This window comes from Rhinoderma darwinii, chromosome 8 (assembly GCF_050947455.1).
Source record: "Rhinoderma darwinii isolate aRhiDar2 chromosome 8, aRhiDar2.hap1, whole genome shotgun sequence".
Taxonomy (NCBI): domain Eukaryota; kingdom Metazoa; phylum Chordata; class Amphibia; order Anura; family Rhinodermatidae; genus Rhinoderma; species Rhinoderma darwinii.
In genome coordinates, this window is record NC_134694.1 from 73,306,452 (window position 1) to 73,334,319 (window position 27,868).

The 27,868-nt window shown below is 41.2% G+C and overlaps 1 protein-coding gene across 5 annotated transcripts; it reads right to left on the bottom strand.

Annotated features, from left to right (window-relative positions):
- Window positions 1–26,590, bottom strand: LOC142659529 (ankyrin repeat and SOCS box protein 12-like). 5 transcript variants are annotated; one of them, XM_075835750.1, is made up of 4 exons: window positions 26,471–26,590; window positions 25,763–26,373; window positions 21,885–22,066; window positions 3,523–3,632 (listed from the first exon to the last, which is right to left on the bottom strand). In XM_075835750.1, exons 1-4 carry the CDS (start codon window positions 26,545–26,547, stop codon window positions 3,612–3,614), a joined length of 891 nt encoding a protein of 296 aa, XP_075691865.1. In that variant the 5' UTR covers window positions 26,548–26,590; the 3' UTR covers window positions 3,523–3,611. The 5 variants fall into 5 exon arrangements, with proteins under 5 accessions (XP_075691861.1, XP_075691864.1, XP_075691865.1 ...); XM_075835746.1 differs by lacking the exons at window positions 25,763–26,373; window positions 26,471–26,590 and adding an exon at window positions 1–178 and having other exon boundaries at window positions 2,827–3,632; window positions 21,885–22,041; XM_075835749.1 differs by lacking the exons at window positions 21,885–22,066; window positions 25,763–26,373; window positions 26,471–26,590 and adding exons at window positions 1–178; window positions 6,134–6,339 and having other exon boundaries at window positions 2,827–3,632.
- Between the last annotated feature and the right edge of the window lie 1,278 nt (window positions 26,591–27,868).

Consider the following 27,868-nt stretch of genomic DNA (forward strand, 5'->3'; position numbering starts at 1 on the left):
TCCCTTTAAATGTTTATTTTATGTATTGTCCCCTCTCAGCATTAGTCATTTTGGTGCTGTAAGTATTTCACTATCCTTTGTGGGATGTTCAGCTGATCAATGAGACGTAACCTTCCCATTTGGGTCAACCTTCTCCTTATGGTTAGACGACACTGAGACATCAGGGACCTAGGATATTCTGCAAAGCAATATAAATATATTAATCAATGTTTGATACATTTCATTATTTCTATTGATGGTCTTTTGCCTTCTAGCCTCTGTATCATGACATACTGTAAAGCAAGTCCTACTTTTGTGTAAGGGTACGATCCCATATATCAGATGTATCCAGCCAGTTTATTTGGGCCTGAGCCGGATACAACCGATGGAAAAGTGTTGCACTTTGTGCCCCTGTCTGTTATGCTATGGTGGCACTAAGATTCCTAAGGGTAGTTATAATATCAGTGGTGCCAAGCTGTTCTAGAGGTGTCATTAATTGAAGGAAAGCAACTTACTGACAGCACCCCTAAACTGCGCCCGCTATTCTTACTCCCCTTAGGCATCTTATAAATGCTTGTATCTAAAGTCTCACTGTCTTGAGAAAATGGCACTTCAGGGTTACAGGTTGCCGGTGGGAAACACAGGTTTTGGGTTTTCCCATGATATGGTTTCTACCTGTGTGTTCCAATGGTTCAGTGTTGTCATAGGGACACTGCCCCTAATTTATTAAAAAATCAGTCCACTGCAAACAACCAGAATCCAGGCTTCATTTTTCTAGAACAGGTTTTCTGATTGGCGTCTATATGGCACAGTGTCCCTACAATAACAGATGATAACAGGTCCCTTCTCTTATATATTAGGCCTTTTTTTAACATTTATATTTCTATAGCCATGCCCCTTTCTTCTGGCAATTTTAGAATCCATCGTATTAGGTACAAAACGGTAATGGAGTAAATCCATAATGGAGTAAATTCATGCTGGGGAAGTACATGGTGTGTTCCAAACTTTTTAGACACTTTTTAGACCCGTCTTGACAATTTTGTCTAGAAAAAAAGAACGGAATAAAGAGAAATGTTAGAAGTGTCTGACATGCCTAGCGAGTTGCACCAAATTTATCATGCTGTGTGTGCATTGATAACTATGGCACAATTTCTGCCATCTCCGCAGACTGTATATTATTACACCCTACAACATTTTTGAAAAATCTCCCCCAGTATGTGTAGAAAACGTCATATTCACGTATTGACAATCAGCAAATATCTAGCCATAGAGTTTTTGGCAAACTAACAATAACCAAAAATCTGCCTGGAAAACCTGAACTAAACACTGTGGGGCAGATTTACTAAGACTGGCATCTCGTACGCCAGTCTTAGCTTTCTCTTCCGCTGGCTGCGACCAATTTATTATGAGATGAACTCCTCTTAATAAATCTGTCGCATATTTCCACTAGCTGTGGCGTAACGACTGCGGCCATGCACCATGCATTCCCCCCATAGGAGATAAAATAAAAAATATGTATACTGACCTCACAGCGCCTCCCCTCCGGGTCCCCTAAGGTTACCTCAGTATGCCGCGGCTCATACAAGGTCCTGATGGCCCGCAACATCAGTGCCTTATATGTGACACAGCACTCAACATCATCAGTGCTGCGTCACATACAATGTCTGGATGCTACCCAATGTCAGTACCTTGTAAGGCTGGATTCACACGACCATGTTACGTCCGTAATGGACGGAACGTATTTCAGCCGGAAGTGCCGGACCGAACACACTGCAGGGAGTCGGGCTCCTAGCATCATAGTGATGTATGACGCTAGGAGTCCCTGCCTCTCCGTGAAACTACTGTCCCGTACTGAAAACATGATTACAGTACGGGACAGTTGTCCTGCAGCGAGGCAGGGACTCCTAGCATCGTACATAACTATAATGCTAGGAGCCCGGCTCCCGTCACTGTGTTCGGTCCGGGATTAGCGGCCGAAATACGTTCCGTCCATTACGGACGTAACATGGTCGTGTGAATCCAGCCTATGAGCCGCAATATGCTGAAGGAACCCGAAGGGGAGAAGCGAAAAGGAGCATACATATTTTTCAGTTTTAAAATTTTATTTTATTGTCAGATGGGGAAAGGGGGAAGGGGTAGCCTGATCGGGGGGGGGGGGGGGGGGCAAGGTACGGTCTGGCACGAGGCTTTACCTTGCGATGCCCCACGGATAAAAAAATCTAGCAGACTTCTGCTATACTTTGCGCCAGTTTTCTGGCATAAATTATAAATTTGTCAGGCCCCTTTAGTTAAAGGGTAACTAAACTTTCAGCAAACTTCTGACATATCAAAAGTTTTCATCGGTGGGGGACCGAGCACTGAGACCCCCACGATCACTAAAACATGAGAGCTGAGCCGCTTGGTTTCTGATCGGCTTTTCTCGGAAAGCCGATGTAGCGGTGTACATTCAATAGAAAGTCTATGAACCCGTACACCATTACATCGGCTTTCCGAGAAAAGCTGATCAGAAACTATGCGGCTCATCACTCACTTGAACGCTTCTGCTGCTTAGTTTTAGCGATCGGTGGTGGTCTCAGTGCTCAGACCTCCACCGATCACAACTTCTGACGTGTGTCAGAAGTTTGTTGAAAGTTTAATTGCACTTTAAGCCACACCATTTATTTTCTAAAAGTACAGAGAACAGCTTAAAATGCCCAAAAGTAGAAATTTTCAACGAGAATTGTGACTTTTGCCTCTTTTCCCACTTACCTTGATAAATTCCCCCGTCTGTGAATCCACCTGAACTAAAATGAGTGCAAATACTGCCCATTGAAAGCTATTAATGAACATTATATTAAATAACTTTACCTTTTTCTCTCTCTAGAAGCTCCAAAAAGTGGTGGTGTGCCAATGACTGGTATGCATGCATGTTGGGTAAATATAAGTGTGCGCCAAAGTCAATAAGTAGTTTTAAGAACTCTGGGTTACAGCCATGTTTCAGACATATCTCTAGCACAGATACAGGATGCTTCATTCTTCTTAAAATATCTTGGTCTGTACAATTGTAATTCGGTTCAGCTCCATGAAGGAGAAGAGTTCTAAAACATTCAAAGTGGCCATACACAGCTGCAAGGTACAAGGGTCCGGTACAACCTGTGCTAGATATAGTTCTCCTTGATGTCTTCTTTGACCTAATATTAGCATCTGCACCATAATCCAGAAGCTCCTTCAAAATTTGCACTCGGCCGTCCCGCGATGCTGCCAGCACAGGGGAACAATTATTATAGACACTGCCACAAGGGTTGGCACCAGCTTTTAATAATTCTTTAACACAGTCAAAGTGTCCAGCGCTTACGGCCGCAAAGAGTGGAGTCTGTGCTTTAACATCTAAGCAGTCCAGTTTTGCTCCATTGGATAGAAGTATCTTCACACACTCCAGATAGCCCTGAGAAGCCGCCAGACGGAGAGGGGTTACTGGGACACCCCATCCGCTTCTGCTCTCAATATATTCCCTATATCTGTCCTGCAATAGCAACTCAGATAGGTGTTGTGGTTTATCCATCTGCACTGCGAGGTGGAGCTCATAGCTCTCTGCATGGTCGTCTTCATCCCCTCTGTATTTTAGCATGGAGGATCTGTAGTGCTCGTGATATTCAAGAATACAGTAGACACTTCTGGAAGGGAAAAATCTAGTGTAACCAGGTCACATCTTTTACGAAAAAAGTGCAAAAATATGTAGGGTTCTATTTTTATCCCCTTCCCGCAGCATCCATGTTTCATTTTTAAATTTTTGTTTTTTTCCTTTCCACATTCAAAAGCCATAACTTTTTAATTTTCCGTTGATGTAACCGTATGAGGGTTTTTTTGTGGAATGAGTTGTAGTTTTTAAAGGCACCATTTAACGTATTATATAATGTACTGGAAAACGTTTAAAAATTATATTGAGGGAAATGGAAAAAACACAATTTTGCCATTATTTTTGGGAGGGACGACGACTTGTTTTTACCACATTCACCGAGTGGGAAAAATGAAAATTTAACTTTATACTGTGGGTCAATAAGATTCCAGCGATACCAAATTTATTTAGTTTCGCTTTTCCTACTTTTACAAAAAATTACAATCCAGGATGAATATTCACAGAGATACAATAAAAAAAAGCAGCTGGAAACACCCGTGGGAAAACACTTCTTAGGCTCTGTTCACATCTGCGTTGGGGTCCCGTTCTGACGTTCCGTCTGAGGTTTCCGTCAGAACGGGACCCTGAGCAGACACAAACTGATACCGACGGAAACCAGAGGTTTCCGTCTCCATCGCCATTGATTCGAATGGTGACGGAGCCGGTGCCCGTGTTTTCCGTTTGCCTCTTTTGTGCCCTGTCATTTTGCCGGAAGCAATAGCGTAGTCGACTAGCTATGTTCACCTTTGCAAACTATTTTTTTATTGTCCCAATGAACCTAAAATGGAAAATTATTCAACTTTGCAATGGGTTTGTAGAAGACAGGTGGAATGAAGTATGGCTGCAGGACGAGCTACACAGAGATGGTTGGTTTGTTTGTTGGTATCATGGAGACGCATAGGTCTGCATAGGTGAAGTATATACACAACAGTAGGAGATTTTTAATTGAGGATCTTTGTAAAGTTGCTTCATGTTTCATGTTAGGCTGGGTTCAAACAAGCACATTAACGTCCGTAATGGACGGACGTATTTCGGCCGGAAGTCCCGGACCGAACTCAGTGCAGGGAGCCGGGCTCCTAGCATCATAGTTATGTACGACGCTAGAAGTCCCTGCCTCTCCGTGGAACTACTGTCCCGTACTGAAAACATGATTAAAGTACGGGACAGTTGTCCCGCAGCGAGGCAGGGACTCCTAGCGTCGTACATAACTATGATGCTAGGAGCCCGGCTCCCTGCACTGTGTTCGGTCCGGGACTTCCGGCCGAAATACGTCCGTCCATTACGGACGTAACATGCTCGTGTGAACCCAGCCTAAACCTCAATCCCTCTTGTCTGTGATAGAAGTATATCGGATAATTGGTTAGAAGTTCAACCAAGATGGTCTGTGCAGGTGCGGTCTCGCTGCTCTATTTTGGGAGGCTATGGATACATTAGTAACCCCTAAAAAATAATGTTACAGTGCATCTAACATGAAACAACTTTACAAATATCCTCAATTAAAAATCTCCTACTGTTTTGTATATACAGCTCCTATGCAGACCTATGCGTTTTTGCCCCGAATTACGTCCGAAATAGCGGCTCAATAGTGTCGGCAAACATCTGCCCATTCATTAGAATGGGTCTTACGATGTTCTGTGCAGACGGTCATTTTTTTTACGCCCCGCTGTCAAAAGGCGGGGCGTAAAAAAGACGCCCGCGTCAAAGAAGTGCCTGTCACTTCTTCAGAGGTAAATGGAGCCGTTTCCATGGACTCCATGGAAAAACAGCTCCATTTAACGTCCGTAATGGACGCAGCAAAAAGCGTCTCAACATGCCATTACGGCTGAAATTACGGTGCTGTTTTCTCCTGAAAACAGCCCCGTAATTTCAGCCGTTACGGACGCTGCCGTGTGAACATACCCTTATAGGTGATCTTTTGTGTCACCTGCAGGATACTAGTGATATTTATGGTGCCTGTGTTCTGTGAATGGAAAGAGGAGTGCGGCTGCAAATTACCTTCTCAACGCCATAGACACAATACAAGTAGACACATACCGTAAACAGCGCCTGTATTCTCTCTCCCCTATCACCCAAAATGCTCAGGCTTGAAAAGGGAGGTATTTATGTAATAGAAGTATATTATAGAATTGCTGGCAACGAACTTCCCTGATGTACAAGGTAAAAACAGGTAAAACTTCACTTCAAAGTATATTAAAACGTTTACCATGAAATAAAAGTAACAAATCCTTTTTTTAATTAAAAATCCATAGATGCAGGTGCTTAGAAATATATGATCACTGCTTGTGCGCCCCTTTACCAGGACCCTGCCGTTCTATGAAGCTTGTATGAGAGCTGCGCACTGATTGGCTGACAGGACCTTCATATGTGAGGATCCAGGGAAGGGATTCCACCAATCACCGTTCATGCTGCAAATAATTGAGTTTTACTAAAAAGAGGGAATCGCCTCTGAGAACGTTTCCAGGAGGACGTCTCCTGCGCCGGTGATTCTCATATACGTACCTTGAATTCTATGCAGCAGACCCAGAACTTCCTGGTCCCGGCTATGACTGACAGCAGCAAGAAGCAATGAGCATGTAGAAAGGGCGCGCACTGAGCCAGTCATCCAGCTGCTTCCTGCTAATGCCAGCTGCACAGACTAATGCCAGCAGTGCCGCATTGACTCGGTCCAGCAACATGTCCGACTCAATTTATTATTATAGACGCTGCTGATCATAGGAACAGACGGCACATTACAATATACTGCAGCCATGCGTTTACAGGTGTAGCCAGTAGATGGCGCGCTTTACAACAATTTACATCTGCATCGCAGCGCAGCACAGGCCAGGACCAGTACAGTTGTGGAGTAGATTTTTCTGTTTTTATGCTCTTAATAAAACTGAGTGAAAAAACTGTTGATAGTAAATTAATTTCATCAGTTTCCATCAATTCCTTCAATCTGTTACCTGAATGCTTAAAAAAAAAACCTAAGCATAATGTAACTGATTCACTTTTGTGCTTTAGTTTTTATCTTGTAGAAATAAATAGGATCTGCCATGATCAGTTTTTTTAGGCTCAGTTCATACCTAGCATTGTCGTGCAGCTTTTACCCTCTTCACTCACCTCTTCGTTTTAAAACACATGTAAATAATGGCATACGTTTCAAGCGTTGTGGCGTCTTTTACATGCGTTTTTTTTTGCTGATGTGTTTTTAATTATGTTAATGCCTTGAATGGGGTTAATCTGTGGCAGATTAAACTGCAAATCCACGTCAGAAATACAGGGGACAGCATGGATTTCTACCGCAGATTATCTGGCAAATCCTTAAAGGCTATGTAAACCTTTGAAAGGCAAAAAAAATTCTTAATAAAAAGGTGTATCATTGTGATTGGTGCAACTTTACAAATACTTTTTATTAAAAATTAATTTAACTTTTTTAAATACAGCTGCTCCGTATTCTCTATACAGAGCAGTTGTATCTAGCGCTATTCACTGAATCCATCAGTTCTGCGAATCTGGCGGGTTCAGAAAGTCGGCGGGTGCGGCGTGTGTCTCTGACATGCAGGATCCTCCTGTAAACTGTCATATTAAGTTGTGACCTTAGATATAATAGTTTACATGAGGATCCTGTGTGTCAGAGACATGCAGGAAACGCTGTCACTGAAACCGTCAGCAGGGCCGGTTTTAGACAAAGTGTGGCCCTGGGCAAGGTTAAAAATGGGACCCCAAATTCTGACTTAGGTCCTGTTCACATCTGCATTGGGGTTCCATTGATTGCTTCCGTCAGAACATAGCTTCCGTTTACATTACCATTGATTTCCGTTTGTCTCCGTTCTGTAAGGTTTCTGTTTTTTTGGTGGAAACAATAACTGAGTCGACTGCGCTATTGATTCCGTCCAAAAAACTGAAACCTTACGGAACGGAGACAAACTGAAACCATTTGCAACGGAAACATTACCATTGAAATCAATGGTAATGCAAGCGGAAGCTATGGTTTCCGTTTGGTTTGCGTTCATGGGTTCCCCTGACGGAAGCCATCAATGGAACCCCAACGCAGATGTGAACACACCTTTACTGTATCAATAATGCAGTCAATTCAGAAGGCGGTGTGCAGAGAACTGCATCACTGATTTCTAGCGCGTCTAGAAGTGTTGAAAGCCCCAAAGCATATGTCCCCCCTCTCACACAAAAAATTATCTATATACATATACAGTTATTAAAACATACATCTATACCAGATGAAGTATTACCTGCATACTGTTACTGAACACAACTCACTATTATAAGACCAATATTACCAATAATAATACATTATAAGGTCCAAATAATACCGCCACATCAACCACATAGTGACTGAATAATACCCCCATACGGTTACTGACTAATACCCCCATACTGTTACTGAATAATACCTCCACACCATAACTACATAGTGACTGAATAATACCCCCATACTGTTACTGAATAATACCTCCACACCATAACCACATAGTGGCTGACTAATACCCCCATACTGTTACTGAATAATACCTCCACACCATAACTACATAGTGACTGAATAATACCCCCATACTGTTACTGAATAATACCACCACATCATAACCACATAGTGACTGAATAATACCCCCATACTGTTACTGAATAATACCACCACATCATAACCACATAGTGACTGAATAATACCCCCATACGGTTACTGACTAATACCCCCATACTGTTACTGAATAATACCTCCACACCATAACTACATAGTGACTGAATAATACCCCCATACTGTTACTGAATAATACCTCCACACCATAACCACATAGTGGCTGACTAATACCCCCATACTGTTACTGAATAATACCTCCACACCATAACTACATAGTGACTGAATAATACCCCCATACTGTTACTGAATAATACCACCACATCATAACCACATAGTGACTGAATAATACCCCCATACTGTTACTGAATAATACCACCACATCATAACCACATAGTGACTGAATAATACCCCCATACTGTTACTGAATAATACCCCCATACTGTTACTGAATAATATCTCCACACCATAACCTCATAGTGGCTGACTAATACCCCCATACTGTTACTGAATAATATCTCCACACCATAACCACATAGTGACTGAATAATACCCCCATACTGTTACTGAATAATACCTCCACACCATAACCACATAGTGACTGAATAATACCCCCATACTGTTACTGAATAATACCTCCACACCATAACCACATAGTGACTGAATAATACCCCCATACTGTTACTGAATAATACCACCACATCATAACCACATAGTGACTGAATAATACCCCCATACTGTTACTGAATAATACCACCACATCATAACCACATAGTGACTGAATAATACCCCCATACTGTTACTGAATAATACCTCCACACCATAACTACATAGTGACTGAATAATACCCCCATACTGTTACTGAATAATACCACCACATCATAACCACATAGTGACTGAATAATACCCCCATACTGTTACTGAATAATATCTCCACACCATAACCTCATAGTGGCTGACTAATACCCCCATACTGTTACTGAATAATATCGCCACACCATAACCACATAGTGACTGAATAATACCACCATACTGTTACTGAATAATACCTCCACACCATGACCACATAGTGACTGAATAATACCCCCATACTGTTACTGAACAATACCTCCACACCATAACCACATAGTGACTGAATAATACCCCCATACTGTTACTGAATAATACCACCACATCATGACCACATAGTGACTGAATAATACCCCCATACTGTTACTGAACAATACCTCCACACCATAACCACATAGTGACTGAATAATACCCCCATACTGTTACTGAATAATACCACCACATCATAACCACATAGTGACTGAATAATACCCCCATACTGTTACTGAATAATACTACCACACCATAACCACATAGTGGCTGACTAATACCCCCATACTGTTACTGAATAATACCTCCACACCATAACTACATAGTGACTGAATAATACCCCCATACTGTTACTGAATAATACCACCACATCATAACCACATAGTGACTGAATAATACCCCCATACTGTTACTGAATAATACCCCCATACTGTTACTGAATAATACCCCCATACTGTTACTGAATAATATCTCCACACCATAACCTCATAGTGGCTGACTAATACCCCCATACTGTTACTGAATAATATCTCCACACCATAACCACATAGTGACTGAATAATACCCCCATACTGTTACTGAATAATACCTCCACACCATAACTACATAGTGACTGAATAATACCCCCATACTGTTACTGAATAATACCACCACATCATAACCACATAGTGACTGAATAATACCCCCATACTGTTACTGAATAATACCTCCACACCATAACTACATAGTGACTGAATAATACCCCCATACTGTTACTGAATAATACCACCACATCATAACCACATAGTGACTGAATAATACCCCCATACTGTTACTGAATAATACTACCACACCATAACCACATAGTGACTGAATAATACCCCCATACTGTTACTGAATAATACCACCACATCATAACCACATAGTGACTGAATAATACCCCCATACTGTTACTGAATAATACTACCACACTATAACCACATAGTGACTGAATAATACCCCCATACTGTTACTGAATAATATCGCCACACCATAACCACATAGTGACTGAATAATACCCCCATACTGTTACTGAATAATACCACCACATCATAACCACATAGTGACTGAATAATACCCCCATACTGTTACTGAATAATACTACCACACCATAACCAAATAGTGACTGAATAATACCCCCATACTGTTACTGAATAATATCTCCACACCATAACCACATAGTGACTGAATAATACCCCCATACTGTTACTGAATAATACCTCCACACCATAACCACATAGTGACTGAATAATACCCCCATACTGTTACTGAATAATATCGCCACACCATAACCACATAGTGACTGAATAATACCACCATACTGTTACTGAATAATACCTCCACACCATGACCACATAGTGACTGAATAATACCCCCATACTGTTACTGAACAATACCTCCACACCATAACCACATAGTGACTGAATAATACCCCCATACTGTTACTGAATAATACCACCACATCATAACCACATAGTGACTGAATAATACCCCCATACTGTTACTGAATAATACTACCACACCATAACCACATAGTGACTGAATAATACCCCCATACTGTTACTGAATAATACCACCACATCATAACCACATAGTGACTGAATAATACCCCCATACTGTTACTGAATAATACCTCCACACCATAACTACATAGTGACTGAATAATACCCCCATACTGTTACTGAATAATACCACCACATCATAACCACATAGTGACTGAATAATACCCCCATACTGTTACTGAATAATACTACCACACCATAACCACATAGTGGCTGAATAATACCCCCATACTGTTACTGAATAATACCACCACATCATAACCACATAGTGACTGAATAATACCCCCATACTGTTACTGAATAATACCCCCATACTGTTACTGAATAATACCCCCATACTGTTACTGAATAATATCTCCACACCATAACCTCATAGTGGCTGACTAATACCCCTATACTGTTACTGAATAATATCTCCACACCATAACCACATAGTGACTGAATAATACCCCCATACTGTTACTAAATAATACCTCCACACCATAACTACATAGTGACTGAATAATACCCCCATACTGTTACTGAATAATACCACCACATCATAACCACATAGTGACTGAATAATACCCCCATACTGTTACTGAATAATACCTCCACACCATAACTACATAGTGACTGAATAATACCCCATACTGTTACTGAATAATACCACCACATCATAACCACATAGTGATTGAATAATACCCCCATACTGTTACTGAATAATACTACCACACCATAACCACATAGTGACTGAATAATACCCCCATACTGTTACTGAATAATACCACCACATCATAACCACATAGTGACTGAATAATACCCCCATACTGTTACTGAATAATACTACCACACCATAACCACATAGTGACTGAATAATACCCCCATACTGTTACTGAATAATATCGCCACACCATAACCACATAGTGACTGAATAATACCCCCATACTGTTACTGAATAATACCACTACATCATAACCACATAGTGACTGAATAATACCCCCATACTGTTACTGAATAATACTACCACACCATAACCAAATAGTGACTGAATAATACCCACATACTGTTACTGAATAATATCTCCACACCATAACCACATAGTGACTGAATAATACCCCCATACTGTTACTGAATAATACCTCCACACCATAACCACATAGTGACTGAATAATACCCCCATACTGTTACTGAATAATATCGCCACACCATAACCACATAGTGACTGAATAATACCCCCATACTGTTACTGAATAATACCTCCACACCATGACCACATAGTGACTGAATAATACCCCCATACTGTTACTGAACAATACCTCCACACCATAACCACATAGTGACTGAATAATACCCCCATACTGTTACTGAATAATACCTCCACACCATGACCACATAGTGACTGAATAATACCCCCATACTGTTACTGAACAATACCTCCACACCATAACCACATAGTGACTGAATAATACCCCCATACTGTTACTGAACAATACCTCCACACCATAACCACATAGTGACTGAATAATACCCCAATACTGTTACTGAACAATACCTCCACACCATAACCACATAGTGACTGAATAATACCCCCATACTGTTACTGAATAATACCACCACATCATAACCACATAGTGACTGAATAATAATAAAAACCACTATACAAATATTACCACCATGTAGTGACCATATAGTGGTAGATGCCAGTTATACACAAGAGCTCTGCAGACAATATAAGTGATTACAGCAAATTTATATCTAGTCACTCACTAGAGGTGATGTTTTCTATGATTACAGTCATTCACTTTCACTTTTTTCTCCATCCGGCCCAGACCACTGTGACGACTTATTCCAGCCACGACTCGTCTCTGCAGAATTTGACACACAGACGTGTTGCTTTCTCGCTTGTCAAGCAACTTCCACACCTATACCCCATCCTCTAAACAAACTCGTAATCCACAGTGCCCTAGATGGTAATAATGATCACTCAGTGCTCGACACAATAAAAGTGCCCGATCAGTAACTGTGCCCCCTATGTACCCCCACAGCAGTAATGCACCCTTTGTGCCCCTGCCCTTATATATAGTGCCACACAACGCCCCACCCTTGTGTATATAGAGTGCCACACAGCCCCCACTTGTATATAGTGCCAGACAGACCACCCTTGTATATAGTGCCACACAGCACCCCCTTGTATATAGTGCCACACAGCCCCCCTTGTATATAGTGCCACACAGCGCCCCCTTGTTTATAGTGCCACACAGCCCCCCTTTTATATAGTGCCCCACAACCCCCCCCGCTTGTATATATAGTGCCACACAGCAGGGGCGTAGCTAAAGGGGGCAGGCGGGGCATGTGCCCCGGGTGCAACTTGGTGCTAGGGAAGGGGGGCGCCATAGAGCAGCCGTATAAAAACAGCTGATCACTGCTGACAGGCGCCATGTATGCCGGGTGGCTGTAGCAGCGATCTGCATTACGAGGAGGCAGGAGGTCTTGCGGCGGCGTTACTACTAGGGTAGGTGCCAGCCCGGGAGTGGACCAGTCCAGTCACCTGACCTCACGTCTGTGACATGAGGTCAGGTGACTCAGGTCAGGTGACTGGACTGGTCCACTCCTGGGCCGGCACCGACCCCAGTCAGAACGCCGCCGCAGGACCTCATGCCTCCTCCCAATGTTGAGTCACGTCAGGCAGAGCGAAAAATGGAAGCGGTAGGCTACCGCTACTGCTCTACGATCTGCCGGCAGTATGACACTAAGTACAAGGGGGAGGGGGGTTTATTGACACTAAGTACAAGGGAGGGGGGTTGTGTGGCACTAAGTACAAGGGGGGAGGGGGGTTGTATGGCACTAAGTACAAGGGGGAGGGGGATTGTGTGGCACTAAGTACAGGGGGGGCAGTGTGGCACTAAGTACAAGGGGGTATGGCACTAAGTACAAGGGGTGTGTGGTACTAAATACAAGGGGGGTGTGGCACTATATACAAGGGAGGACTGTGCACAATATCTACAAGGGGGTTGTGTGTGGTGCTCTCTACAAGGGGGGCTTTGTGTGGCGCTATCTACAAGGGGACATTGTGTGGCGCTATCTACTAAAGAGGGGCTGTATGTGGCACTATCTACAGGGGGCTGTGTGTGGCACTATCTACAAGAGGGGGCTGTGTGTGGCGATATCCAAAGGGGGCTGTGTGTGGCACTATCTACGGGGGGCTGTGTATCATTATATACAAAGGAGAAGACACCGCGCTTCCTGTGCGCTTCCAGGGCTGGTGGAGACACAGAGGGAACGTTTTCTCCAGGGCGGCTCCAGCTCCAGCAGGAATCGTTTACCGGAAGCCCAACAGGTAAGTCACAGACTGGACTTTGTTTGAATGGGGGAACTGATGGGGTTCTAAAAGGGCAATAATGGCAAATGGACAGAGGATTCAGTGCCACCTTGGTGCCCATTTGCCACTTATTGCCCCTTTAGTGTCCTATTCAGTGCCCCCTTGATGCCCATTTGCCATTTTGTTGCCCCTTTATTGTTCTTCTGTGACCAAAAGATGCTAAAGGCTACAGGGGCAGCAAATGGCCATCAAGGGGCCACCAAACAGAAAGACGCTAAAGGGGCAATAAGTGGCAAATGGGCACCATGGTGGCACTAAAGTTTTAATAAATGTCAAATTGGCACAGAATTCAGTGCCTTCATAGTGCACATTTACCATTTGTTGCCCTTTTAAACCCTGTTCAGATTATGTGAAAAGCTTTGTACACCTTTGAATTTTTTTTTTCTTTTTTATAAAAATCAGTGTGTTTGGTGCAACTTTGTAATTACATTTAAGGATTCGTTCACATCTGCATCAGGGCTCCGTTCAGGCGGTCCATCTGAGCTTTCCGTCAGCTCTTTTTTTTTTCTTGCATCCCTTCTACCGTGGCCAATTTTTTAAGTAACTTAGAAAAACCCCTTTAAGAAACATGACAAAGATTTTAGGTTTAAGTTTGTCAACTTGATCTCCACATCTCAATCTGATCGAACATCTGTGGGAAGTGCAGAAAAAACAAGTCTAAAACATTGTGGCCCAACTTACAGGACTGCTGCCAATGTCTTGGTGCCAGATGCCATTGGACACCTTCAGAGGTTTGTGGAGTCCATACCTCGATGGGTGTGAGCTGTTTGGACCTACAAAATATTAGGCAGGTGGTTTAATGATATGGCTGAATGGTATATATAATACTACATTTACCCTCTAGTTTCATGATAGTCAATTGTACCTTTACATAAAAAATAATAAAAAAACAAAACCCTAAAACATGAAAACACCAGTGTGCAGGACAATTCCTATAAGGGCTGCAGAGGTTGCAATGACACCCACGCCAAGGAGCTTGAGGGGGCTAGACAGGTCCCTCAGCCCCTGATGAAACCTGTATTAGGCTTCGTTCACATCTGCGTCAGGGTTCCGTTCTTTCTGGCTTTCCGTCAGAGCTTCCCGTCAGAACGGAACCCTGACTGAAACAAAGGGAAACCATAGGTTTTCCGTTTGCATCACCATTGATTGCAATGGTGACGGATCCGGTGCAAATGGTTTGCGTTTGTCTCCGTTATGCAAGGGTTCCGTCGTTTTGACAATCAAAAGCGCAGTCGACTACAATATTGATTCAGTCAGGGTTCCGTTCTGACGGAAAGCTCAGATGGAACGCCTGAACGGAGCCCTGACGCACATGTGAACGGAGCCTTATTAAACTATTTTTACTTTTTGAGATACAGCTGTTTTGTATTCTGTATACAGAGCAGCCGTGTCTAGCGCTGAGACCTGAGTCCGTCAGGTCAGTGAAACTGACGGGTTCAGTGTCAGCGGGTCCTGCGTGTCGACGGTTCATAACTTAGATGTGATTGATAACAGGTGGGTCCTGCGTGTCAGAGACACAGGACCTGCTGACACTGAACCCGTGAGTCCCACTAGCCTGACGGATTCAGGTCTCAGCGCTAGATACGGCTGCTCTGTATACAGAATACAAAGCAGCTGTATCTCAAAAAGTAAAAATAGTTTTTAATAAAAAGTATTTATTTAGAAAGTTGCACAAAACACACTGAATATTTAAAAAACTAATAATAATATTTCAAAGGTGTGCATAGCCTTTGAAGTGGTTGTCTGAAATACAAATTAAACATTTTGTTGAAGCAGCAGGAGGAGTTAAAATAAAAAAAATAACTTATACTTACCTCTCTCCTCCCAGATGTTCCTGCGCTGGGGGCTCCCGCCAGATCTGTTCTCTGTTTGTATATAGCGGTGACCTCATGTTGACCGTACACCACCGCTGCAGCCTATTAATAGCCTCAGCGGTGTTCAGCTGAGACCAGTAATAGGCTGCAGCGGTGATGTACTGTCGATGGGATGTCACCGCTGCAGTCACTCTGTGTACAAAAGTTCAAAAGTTTGGGGTCACCCAGACAATTTTGTGTTTTCCATGAAAACTCACACTTATATTTATCAAATGAGTTGCAAAATGACTAGAAAATATAGTCAAGACATTGACAAGGTTAGAAATAATGATTTTTATTTTAAATAATAATTTTCTCCTTCAAACTTTGCTTTTGTCAAAGAATGCTCCATTTGCAGCAATTACAGCATTGCAGACCTTTGGCATTCTAGCTGTTAATTTGCTGAGGTAATCGGGAGAAATTTCACTCCATGCTTCCAGAAGCCCCTCCCACAAGTTGGATTGGCTTGATGGGCACTTCTTGCGTACCATACGGTCAAGCTGCTCCCACAACAGCTCTATGGGGTTGAGATCTGGTGACTGCGCTGGCCACTCCATTACAGATAGAATACCAGCTGCCTGCTTCTTCCCTAAATAGTTCTTGCATAATTTGGAGGTGTGCTTTGGGTCATTGTCCTGTTGTAGGATGAAATTGGCTCCAATCAAGCGCTGTCCACAGGGTATGGCATGGCGTTGCAAAATGGAGTGATAGCCTTCCTTATTCAAAATCCCTTTTACCTTGTACAAATCTCCCACTTTACCAGCACCAAAGCAACCCCAGACCATCACATTACCTCCACCATGCTTGACAGATGGCATCAGGGACTCTTCCAGCATCTTTTCAGTTGTACTGCATCTCACAAATGTTCTTCTGTGTGATCCAAACACATCAAACTTCGATTCGTCTGTCCATAACACTTTTTTCCAATCTTCCTCTGTCCAATGTCTGTGTGCTTTTGCCCATATTAATCTTCTCCTTTTATTAGCCAGTCTCAGATATGGCTTTTTCTTTGCCACTCTGCCCTGAAGGCCAGCATCCCGGAGTCGCCTCTTCACTGTAGACGTTGACACTGGCGTTTTGCGAGTACTATTTAATGAAGCTGCCAGTTGAGGACCTGTGAGGCGTCTATTTCTCAAACTAGAGACTCTAATGTACCTGTCTTGTTGCTCAGTTGTGCAGCGGGGCCTCCCACTTCTCTTTCTACTCTGGTTAGAGCCTGTTTGTGCTGTCCTCTGAAGGGAGTAGTACACACCGTTGTAGGAAATCTTCAGTTTCTTGGCAATTTCTCGCATGGAATAGCCTTAATTTCTAAGAACAAGAATAGACTGTAGAGTTTCACATGAAAGCTCTCTTTTTCTAGCCATTTGGAGAGTTTAATCGAACCCACAAATGTAATGCTCCAGATTCTCGACTAGCTCAAAGGAAGGTCAGTTTTATAGCTCCTCTAAACAGCAAAACTGTTTACAGCGGTGCTAACATAATTGCACAAGGGTTTTCAAGTGTTTTCTAATCATCCATTAGCCTTCTAACACAGTTAGCAAACACAATGTACCATTAGAACACTGGAGTGATGGTTGCTGGAAATGGGCCTCTATACACCTATGTAGATATTGCATTAAAAAACAGACGTTTGCAGCTAGAATAGTAATTTACCACATTAACAATGTATAGAGTGTATTTCTGATTAATTTAATGTTATCTTCATTGAAAAAAAACTATGCTTTTCTTTCAAAAATAAGGAAATTTCTAAGTGACCCTAAACTTTTGAATTGTAGTGTATTTATATAGTTAATTTTTTGGGTTTGTGGAGGGCAGCAATAGAGAATCCCGCACAGGGCGCTATCCAACCTAAGGCCGGCCCTGCTTGTAGCCATCCTATTTTTTTTTTAAAGACCGGTGGTTGTGTTAAGTTCACAATCGTTTACCACCAGATTATGGAAGGGAAACCACAATAGTGACAATATTTTAACCCCTTACCGCCGCAGCCAGTTTTGGCCTTTCTAACAGAGCCTCATTTTTCAAATCTGACATGTAATTTTATATAAGAATAACTTCTAATGCTTTCATTTATCCAAGTGATTCTGAGATTGTTTTGTTGTGACACATTGCACTTTATGTTAGTGGTAAATTCGATACATTCAGTGTTTATTTGTGAAAACAGAAAAATATATTAAAAAAATTGTAAACATTTCATTTTTCACAATTTGGATTTATCTGTTTGTAAGACAGATAGTTATACCACACTAAATAGTTACTAAAAAACATTTCCTATATGTCTACTTTATGTTGGCATCATTTTTTTTTTTGCATATATTCAATTTCAATCCATTTTTTCTAGGAGTATTGCAATGTATTATAGAAGAGATCAGGGAATTGCAAAACCAAGTAAAAAAAAAAGCTTAATAAAAAATGCTTTATTATGGGAAAAAATTTAAAAACTACACATAATTGGTATTGCCACATCCGTAACAAGCCGTACTATAGAATTAAAATGCAATTATTCAGCACAGTGATCAATGTAAAAAAAACAAATACAACCTAACAAATTATTGCAGAATTGCTGTATTTTGCTTCTCACGCCTTACAAGTAATCGAAATGTCAAGTAGTATTAATGAAAGCTACAACTCATCCCGCAAAAAATAAGCTCTCATACAGCTTAGTCGCCAGGAAAAAAAATAGTTTTGGCTCTCAAAATGAGGTAACACAAAAACAAATTATTTAAAAAAACAAACATGTTTTTATTGTGCAAAATAAAATAAAAGTACTCTAATAAATTAGGTATCGCTGTAATCGCACAGTGAACGCCGTAAAAATAAATTGCAGAAATCAATGTCGGAATTGCTGGTTTTTTTTCTATCCTTACTCCCCCAAAAAATTAATAGTTTATACGTTATATGTACCACAAAATGTTGCAATAAAAAAGCCCTTATAACGGCAATGTCGATGGAAACTAAAAAGTTGTCTTTTTGAATGCGGAGGGGTTAAGAGGCAATAGTTTAGGTAAATGTGGTTAGCATAGAAATTAAAGTGTTATCTCACTAAAGATATTGATTGGATATCACTAGGAAATCCCATTAATGTCCGATCGGTGGAGTTCAGACTACTGTTAACCACACTAAAACAGAGTAAGTTCAAGTAATGTCAGAAATGGGGGGCCTCACAGTAGTTGGACCCATTGGTCATATATTCATGGCATATCCTAGCAATGTGCCATCAATCTCTTTAGTGAGATAATCCCTTTAACTATAAACTACATGACATGACTCCACCATTATTCACTCTAGGTGTGATCAGGGACAATTTTAGTCCAAAACTGTCAGGGTAGAAGTCATAGCGTTGTACAGTCATATTCAGTCAGCAATATCATCCCCGCCTTTTGCAGTGGTCATCATGGGCAGTCAGTGAATATCCACTCATCTCATTGGTTTCCTCATTCTCCCCGTGATGCATTATACACACATGTGATACTGTAGAGGAGCAAAACAGACGTTTACTTTCCAGTTTTATGTAAATAATCGAATATACATAGAGTCAGATTTACTAAGGGCCCTTTTACAACGGCCAACTATCGGACAAATGAGCGTTCACAGAACGCTCGTTCCTGATAATTGCCCTGTGTAAACAGGGCAATGATCAGCCGATAAACGATGCTCGTTCATTGGCTGATTGTATCGTTTTAAATGCCGAAAATATTATCATTGTCGGCTGCACATCTCCCTGTGTAAACAAGGAGACGTGCTGCCGACATGATAGAAATGTATGGGGAGGAGTGTCGGGCCGTGTAAGACCACCCTAAGACTGGGGTTTCACACACCAGTCTTAGCTTTATTTTCCACTGGAGTAAGATGTGACCGATTTATGAAGGGGGGCACTATGGTGCATTGTACTGTGTGGGGGCTACTATGGGCGCATTATACTGCGTGTAGGGCAGCTATGGGGCATTATACTGTGTGGGGGCAGCTAAGGTGGCATTATACTGTGTGTGGGAGGCACTATAGAGCATTATACTGTGGGGGGCAGCTATAAAGACATTATAATGTGTGTGGGAGGCATTATAGTGCATTATACTGTGTGGGGGCAGCTATCGGGGCATTATACTGTGTGGAGGCCACTATGGGAGCATTATACTGTGTGGAGGGCACCATGGGAACATTATAATGTGTGGGGGCTCTATGGTGGCATTATTCTGTGTAGGGGCACTATGGGGGCATTATACTGTACGGGGTGCTCTATTGGGGCAATATACTGTTGAGAGGCACTATGAGAGCATGATACTGTGTGGGCTGAACTGGGTGTATATGGGCGGGGATAAGCAGGGTTATAGGCGTGGCTTAAATCTGTTGTCCCTCTTTGCAATACCTGAAAGTTAGGAGGTATGCATTAGTGTCCAGAAGGCCCAATCAGTGGTGAGCACGTCCAGCATTATTTACCTCTCCTCATTCATGGTCCGCCCTAGCTCCAGGCGCTCTCGCACTAGAATGTAGTGTGTACTGTGTAAGGTGACGCCTACAGATGAAGAGGAACCAGTAAATGAATAAAGGGGTCTGGTCAGGGTCTGGATTAATTTTGGGTTTGGTCTAGAGTCTGAATATATTTAGGGGTCTGGTCTAAGATTTGGATTAATTATAGGGTTTGGTCTAAAGTCTGGATTATTTTTGGGGTCTGGCATCTGATGTCATTTTGGGTCTGGTCTTGATTCACTTTGGGGTATGGTCTGGGTTTAGATTTATTTTGTGGTCTGGTCTGGGGTATGGATTCATTTTATTTTGGGGCCTGGCATATGAATTTATTTAAGGGTCTGGTCTGAGATCTATATTAATTTTGTTGTCTGGTTTTTCGTTTGAATTTATTTTTTGTCTGGCCTGGTATTTGATGCCTCCCCTGCCCCTATTCTGCATTTTCTATTTCTGTGGCTGATAGTATGCAGTGTAATTGTTTGCGGAGCTAAAACTCCCAGCATGCTCTGATAATTTGTCAGGACATGCTGAGATCAGGATATACTTTCATAAGAGTTATGATCCCTGTTCTGTGAAACTATATTGTACACTACATCGTATTCTGATGATGATCCACTGTCAGGTCATGATGGGAGTTGTACTTTCACAGAAATTGTGTTGTTGTTTTTTTAACCATGACTAACGTGTACCCTCACCCTAACTAACACATGGAGCTAGTAATTTCTTGGGTACAGCTAATTTAAAACTTTGCTATGGTGTCTATCGTTTTTTAGTTGTGCGTCTGCTTTCTACTGTATCTGCGTCCTCAGGCACTGTTATTTCGGCAGTGTGTAGTATTTAAGGGCAATGGGCAGCACTGTAGATAAAATATTGGGGGCACCTGGAGTAGAAGCAGTCACACCACTGGCAGTATTGGTGGTAGCAGTTCAATTAACATTGGATTGACACATAGTATATTTTTCCATCATGGATTTGACTTCAGCGAAGACGCTGCAAAATTTTGATGCAGATTTGAATGCACAATGCAAGTATTTTACATGCGTATTTTGCGGAAATATTTACTGATGGTCACCAATGGGGTGATAGAGGAAGCCCCCTCCCACTGTAGCCACTTAGACGCCCGGGTCGCCATTTAGGATTACCCAAATTAAATGGCAACCTAAAAGCGGGTTCTGGTTTTGTCAAATTTTAGATTATTTAGCAGTTTTATGCTGGAAATGTGTCCAGATATCAGACAGAAAGTATATGTCATGTATTCGTGAATGGCTCCTAATGCAATTCCCTAATATAGTATTTAATTTGTCTAAAACCGGAGCTCCAATTTAATAACTACCTTAGAATATTCCCTGTAATGTCGTGGAAACTTCTCTGGGTTATCCAGCTCATCATGGTACTGTAAGTATCTCACTAGCTTGTTAGGTATTGCTAGCTGATCGATGAGACTGAGCTTCTTCACTTGGTTCAGCAGTCTTCTTATAGCTATACGACACTGAGACATCAGGGATCTTGGATTAACTGTACAGAAAATGAAAACATATACAGAATGAAATATTAGCTTGACTCTATTCTTTAGTAAGACAAACAGAAGAAAAATATAATTTAATAAGCCTAAAGTTAGTTACTTATAGGGTAATTCCAATCACAGCAAGTAACGGCATATTGCTTGGGCTACAGCCCCATCACTAGTTTACATTGCACAGCGATGATCCCAGCCACATGCATCACAGCCCCAAACAGTCGGACCCACACAGTTCAGAAAGTGATGGCATATCCTAGCAATATGGCATCTCTTTCTGTGATAGAATATCCCTTTAAAGGGTTGTCCCTCGAGAAAATATTACATTTCTCTTTTAGATCATGCAAAACATGAAGTTTTTTTCAATTAGAATTATTTTAAAGAATTGCTTCTGTGTCTACACATTGCTGTGACATACTTGTTATGGTGCCTCCTCGTGTTCTTTTAACCCCCTTAGTGACCACCAATACGCCTTTTCACGGCGGTCATTAAGGGGCCTTAGGTTAGGCTGTCGCCTTTTCACGGCGGCCCAGTCTAAGTCCTGCACGGGTGACCCATGTAAGGCTGAAGCTGGAGCTTGGTTGTCTGATGACAGCCGGGCTCCTGCTCAAACGGCCGCGATCGAAGTTTACTTAGATCGCGGCCGTTTAACCCGTTAAATGCTGCGATCAATAGCGACCATGGCATTTAACTTGTTTACAGGGGAGGGAGCTCCTTCTATCACCCATCGGCGGCCCGCAAATGCAATCGTAGGCCTCCGATGGGTGATATGGCAGCCGGGGGCCTGATAAAAGCACCCAGGTCTGCCCTGGGCATAATAGATTTACACTGACAGGCAATAATGCATTGGTATACTAAGTATACCAAAGCATTATAGCAGCGATCTAAAGATCGCATAGTAAAGTCCTGTAGTGAGACTAAAAAAATAAGTAAGTAATGTGAAATAAAAATTATAACTAAATTTACAGTAAAAAAATAAATATATATTTTTTCTATAAAAAGTATTTTTATTTTGTAAAAGTGTAAAAAATTAATAAAAGTACACATATATGGTATCACCATGACCGCAATGACCCAAACAATAAAGTTAATATGTAATTTAAACCGCAGGTGAACACCGTAAAAAAAAACACAAAAAACCATGGCAAAATTTATATTTTTTTCCATTGCCCTTCAAAAAAGTTATAATAAAAGTTAATCAATAAGTCCCATGTACCCCAAAACAGTACCAATCAAAACTATGTCTTGTCCCGCAAAAAACAAGCCCTCATATCACTACATTGACGAAAAAATAAAAAAATTACGGCTCTTGGAAAGCGACGATGCAAAATATTAGTTCAAAAGTGTTGTTATTGTGCAAAAATCGTAAAACATAAAAAACCTCTACATATGTGGTATCGTCATAATCGTACCGACCCATAGAATAAAGGTAACATGTTATTTACGCTGCACAGTGAATGGCGTGAATTTAAAACACATAGAACAGTGGCAGAATTTCAGGGTTTTTTTCTATTCCCCCCCCCAAAAAAAAAAGTTTATAAAAGTTAATAAAAAAATGATATGTAAATTTAAAAAATACAACTAATCGCACAAAAAGCAAGTCCTCATACAGCTATGTCGACGGAAAAATATAAAAGTTATAGCTCTTTGAATGCGAAAAAAAAAATTGCTTGGTCATTAGGGCATAAAATAGGCTGGTCACTAAGGGGTTAATTACCTCTCCGAAGGTCCAGCTAATGTGTCCAGTTCTGGTGGTATCACATGCTCAGTCGCACCGCCTTCATCCTCTTATACAGAGGCAGCGAGAGTGATTCATGCTATCGTGCAGGCCAGCCAATAAAATTCAGCGCACAAAAAGCGTACTTCCTTTTACCAGAACTGGACACATTAGGTGGACGTTCCAAGAGGGAAACAAAAGAACACCAGGGGGCACCATGACAAGTTTTTCTTTTTAATATTTGATGTTCTTTATTATTAATTTCAGTATTTTCTATCTTTTTGGTCCAGTATCAGGTGATACGGCGTTTAACCCCTCCCTATGCACATTGTACATTATGGCGGTATTGTTTAGGTCTACGTCATGTTGGCATTGTTGTGTTGTGCAGCTTGATATTTATGTGTTTTTTTTTAATCAGGGCAATCACTAGAATGTGACTAGGAGGTTTCAAGGCATTTTTGTATATACGTGCACATATATCCATGGCCGGGAAAAAAAACCTTCCATGACAAAATTCTGTTTACGCTTCTGTACATGTGATTTGGTCTTTTGTGCCATATCTGATAAGGATTACAAGAAATGAAGGCAGCTGCCATGACAAGCAATGCAGCGCAGATACATAACTGGATCTCTCCATTGTGGATGTCTCCACAGTATTTCAAGGAGTGTCCTGCCATTATTTACTATAAAGCATATACAGTATTTATATTTGACTGAACTTTTTACTGAATTTATTACACCTTTATCAACATGACAGTATTTTTAGCTAAATAGTGCCATTAAGGGGCCACAACCTGTAAAGTTCATGTTCGGCCTTCCTATATAAAAATCTAAGGAACTGGATAAAAATGCATAAACAGATGGAGTGAAGCAAACATTATGCAATATTTGATGAACTTTCCATATACTTTTAGGGTATGTTCACACGAGGTCATTACGTCCGTAATTGACGGACGTATTTCGGCCGCAAGTCCCGGACCGAACACAGTGCAGGGAGCCGGGCTCCTAGCATCATAGTTATCTATGACGCTAGGAGTCCCTGCCTCGCTGCCGGACAACTGTCCCATACTGTAATCATGTTTTCAGTACGGGACAGTTGTCCTGCAGCGAGGCAGGGACTCCTAGCATCGTACATAACTATGATGCTAGGAGCCCGGCTCCCTGCACTGTGTTCGGTCCGGTACTTGCGGCCGAAATACGTCCGTCAATTACGGACGTAATGACCTCGTGTGAACATACCCTTAGAGTAAACGCAGGGGAATCAAATACCCCTTGGTTCCTCCTGAATATACTGTAATGTACTAATAAATTAAATAGCAAACCATAAGTTTCTCTAAAATAAATCCATACCAGCATGTATTGAGAAAGTGTTTTGTATTATCTATGTATTTATTTGTTATAATTTTTTTATTTTATTTACTTATTCATTCATTTATTTATATGTTGTTATTTTTTTTAAATTCTAGAATGCCATCATGTTCACTGGTTTAATGGAAAGTGATACAAAATAATGCAATTTCAAACATAAAAAATAAATTCAATACAGTAGACATCCTGATTATTTTACTTAAAATGAAAAGATTGTTAGACCACAGGTAGGGATAATATAATTTAACTAAAAAATATAGAATATAGTATGTGCTTGTCTGATGAGGTGATATTTAGGTTTTGTGCGAGGAATTGGAAAGCAGCTGTACTGTGCTAGGAAATTCTAAAGGGGGGACGGGACGGGAGGTGAAGAAGTGATGTGTTGAAAAGAGGAGAAACTTGTGTGTAGAGCAGAGATTGTGCTTTGAGAGAATTAAGTATTTTATAAAAAAAAATATATATATATTTTGAATTGTATTATCTGAGTTTACAATACATACAATTGAAAGAAGGTATAGGGTGAAAATATTTACAGGGAATAAGTGTAGAAATTTAAATCAGGACTTTACATAACCTCTATTTCTATTTAGAAAAGAAAAAATGTCAATACCCTTTTCTTTGTTCAGAAGTCGTGCTGCGTCATTATCGGCTTGCATGAGGATTTTCTGTATATCCGGTAAGTACATATTAGCACCAAACTGAATAAGCAGTTTCACGAATAGGACCTCGTAGTCATTAGTAAGACACATCCCTAGTACTGATGTAGGATCTGGAGTGCTGTTTAAGAAATAACGGTGTGAACAGTTGTAATCTGGGTCAGCCCCATAAAGAAGCAACATTCTAAAGCAACCCGGATCTGCGAAATTTGCTAAGAAGTACAAAGGTACATGGGTGCCCGGTCCTGAGTCAGAATTAGGGTGCGCTCCATACTCTAAAAGAAGCTTGAGGACTTTGAGATTCCCGCCATACATAATTGTGCGCATCACAGGGTTACATTCACCCACAACGCATGGGTTGGCTCCAGCTTTTAATAATTCTTGAATACATTCAAAATGTCTATGACCTATGGCATCTGTAAGACAATATGATAACACATTCCCACCAGTTTTCCTGATAAGTTTCTTGGCTTTGTTCGTAGACAGTAACATACGTAGTTCTTCTGGCTTATTTGCTCTCATAGCATCCCGGGCTTTACCATGCAGATCATTTTCCTCGATAGACCTGAGAATACCTGACATGGTGAATCTTTGTATCAAGGCAGAATGTAAGCGACCAAATATTATGTACTGTATGTACAATATAAAATAACACAATTTACATGTCGGTGTGCTCATGAGATAAAAGTAGAATCTCCTTCATTTCACATTCTTGATGTGATAAGTCTCCTTCCAGCATTTCTCAGAGTAATTTCCTGTGTTTATCCTCCGCAGCCTGATTTTTTTTTGCTAAAAGGACCTTAGGTGACATCATAGCCATGTGACGGAAGTTAGTCACGAGTCAATGGGTTGGGCTAAAGAGAGATTGTATTTGCAGAAGCAGTTGCTCACCGTGGATCTAAAATTTCTTTGGAATGAAATTTAAAAAATGGCTTGAATATTTTTTTTTTTTAATGAGGAATGAATGCTATGAGGGTAAAGCTCTGCAGGCAACTGCAGCACTCCGAAAGAATGCTAAATATCTTTCAAGTCATCCATGTAACACTCAAATAAAATATGATATGACTCTAATGTAGAATGCAAGCAAACTGATCTGAGAGTAAAGAAGTTCAAATGAGTTAAAGATTTTGAATTTAAATGAAAACTGTAATGATGTGACTGTGCACTGTATTACAAATGTAGAGCCCATTTCTCTTCATATGTGAGCCCCATGCAGGGGTGAGATTCAAAGTTCTCTAGTTTGCCGACAAAGATATGCAAGCCCGGGGAAGTGGTGTCATGGTGTGTCGCCCCAGAGAAAATTATTATGACTCTAATAATCAAATAAAACAATCCCAATATTCCAAATACACCATATACTAATGTAAATAAATATTTTGTATGTATCAGTAATATCCTAGAAACTTTCCAAGATTTGTGTGGCTCCCTGTTCAGAATCTTTAATTGGATTGCCACACTATATATATATATATATATATATATATATATATATATATATATATATATATATATATATAATTACATAGGCATACTGTACGTACCTACAGTACCCACACTTGTTACACTAAACTCACCTATTACATATAGACCTATATGTGCACATTCAGTACCCTAAGCATGCTCAGCTATGCACTGTGAGAAAACAGTGCGGTGTGCGCAGCAAGTCTCCCGGCTAATTCATAGATACAGTGCCACACCAAAGCTCAGTATAAGCATACAGCACCAGAACAAAGCTTATAACATAAATACAGCACCAGAACCCAGCTCAGTACATGTATACAGAACCAGCACAAATACAGCTCAGCACAGAATTAGAGTACCAGAACCAAGCTTGTCCTTCCCATGTTGTCCTCCAGAGATGTAGGACTGGTCTCTTCTGGCCAGGACTGCTCCAGTGGACTGACATAATCACACCGCCTGAATCATAGCTAAAGTGCCGAATGGCGTGGCAGAAAACTGATAGTTTCCTTGCCTCGCCAGCGCTGAGAAGACTGCTCAATTGCATCCACGTCCTAAGGACGCAAATAAAATGAAGTGCTGGGTACCGGTCCCGGATCCCG

Excerpts from the sequence above, each read along its gene's own strand:
- LOC142659529 (XM_075835746.1), bottom strand. The coding sequence starts at position 21,940 with ATGATGAGCTGGATAACCCAGAGAAGTTTCCACGACATTACAGGGAAT. Across the intron at positions 3,633-21,884 it reads ATTACAGGGAATATTCTAAG|AAGTGTCTACTGTATTCTTG; the intron begins GTAGTTATTAAA and ends TTTCCCTTCCAG. Across the intron at positions 179-2,826 it reads GCTTCTAGAGAGAGAAAAAG|AATATCCTAGGTCCCTGATG; the intron begins GTAAAGTTATTT and ends ATTGCTTTGCAG.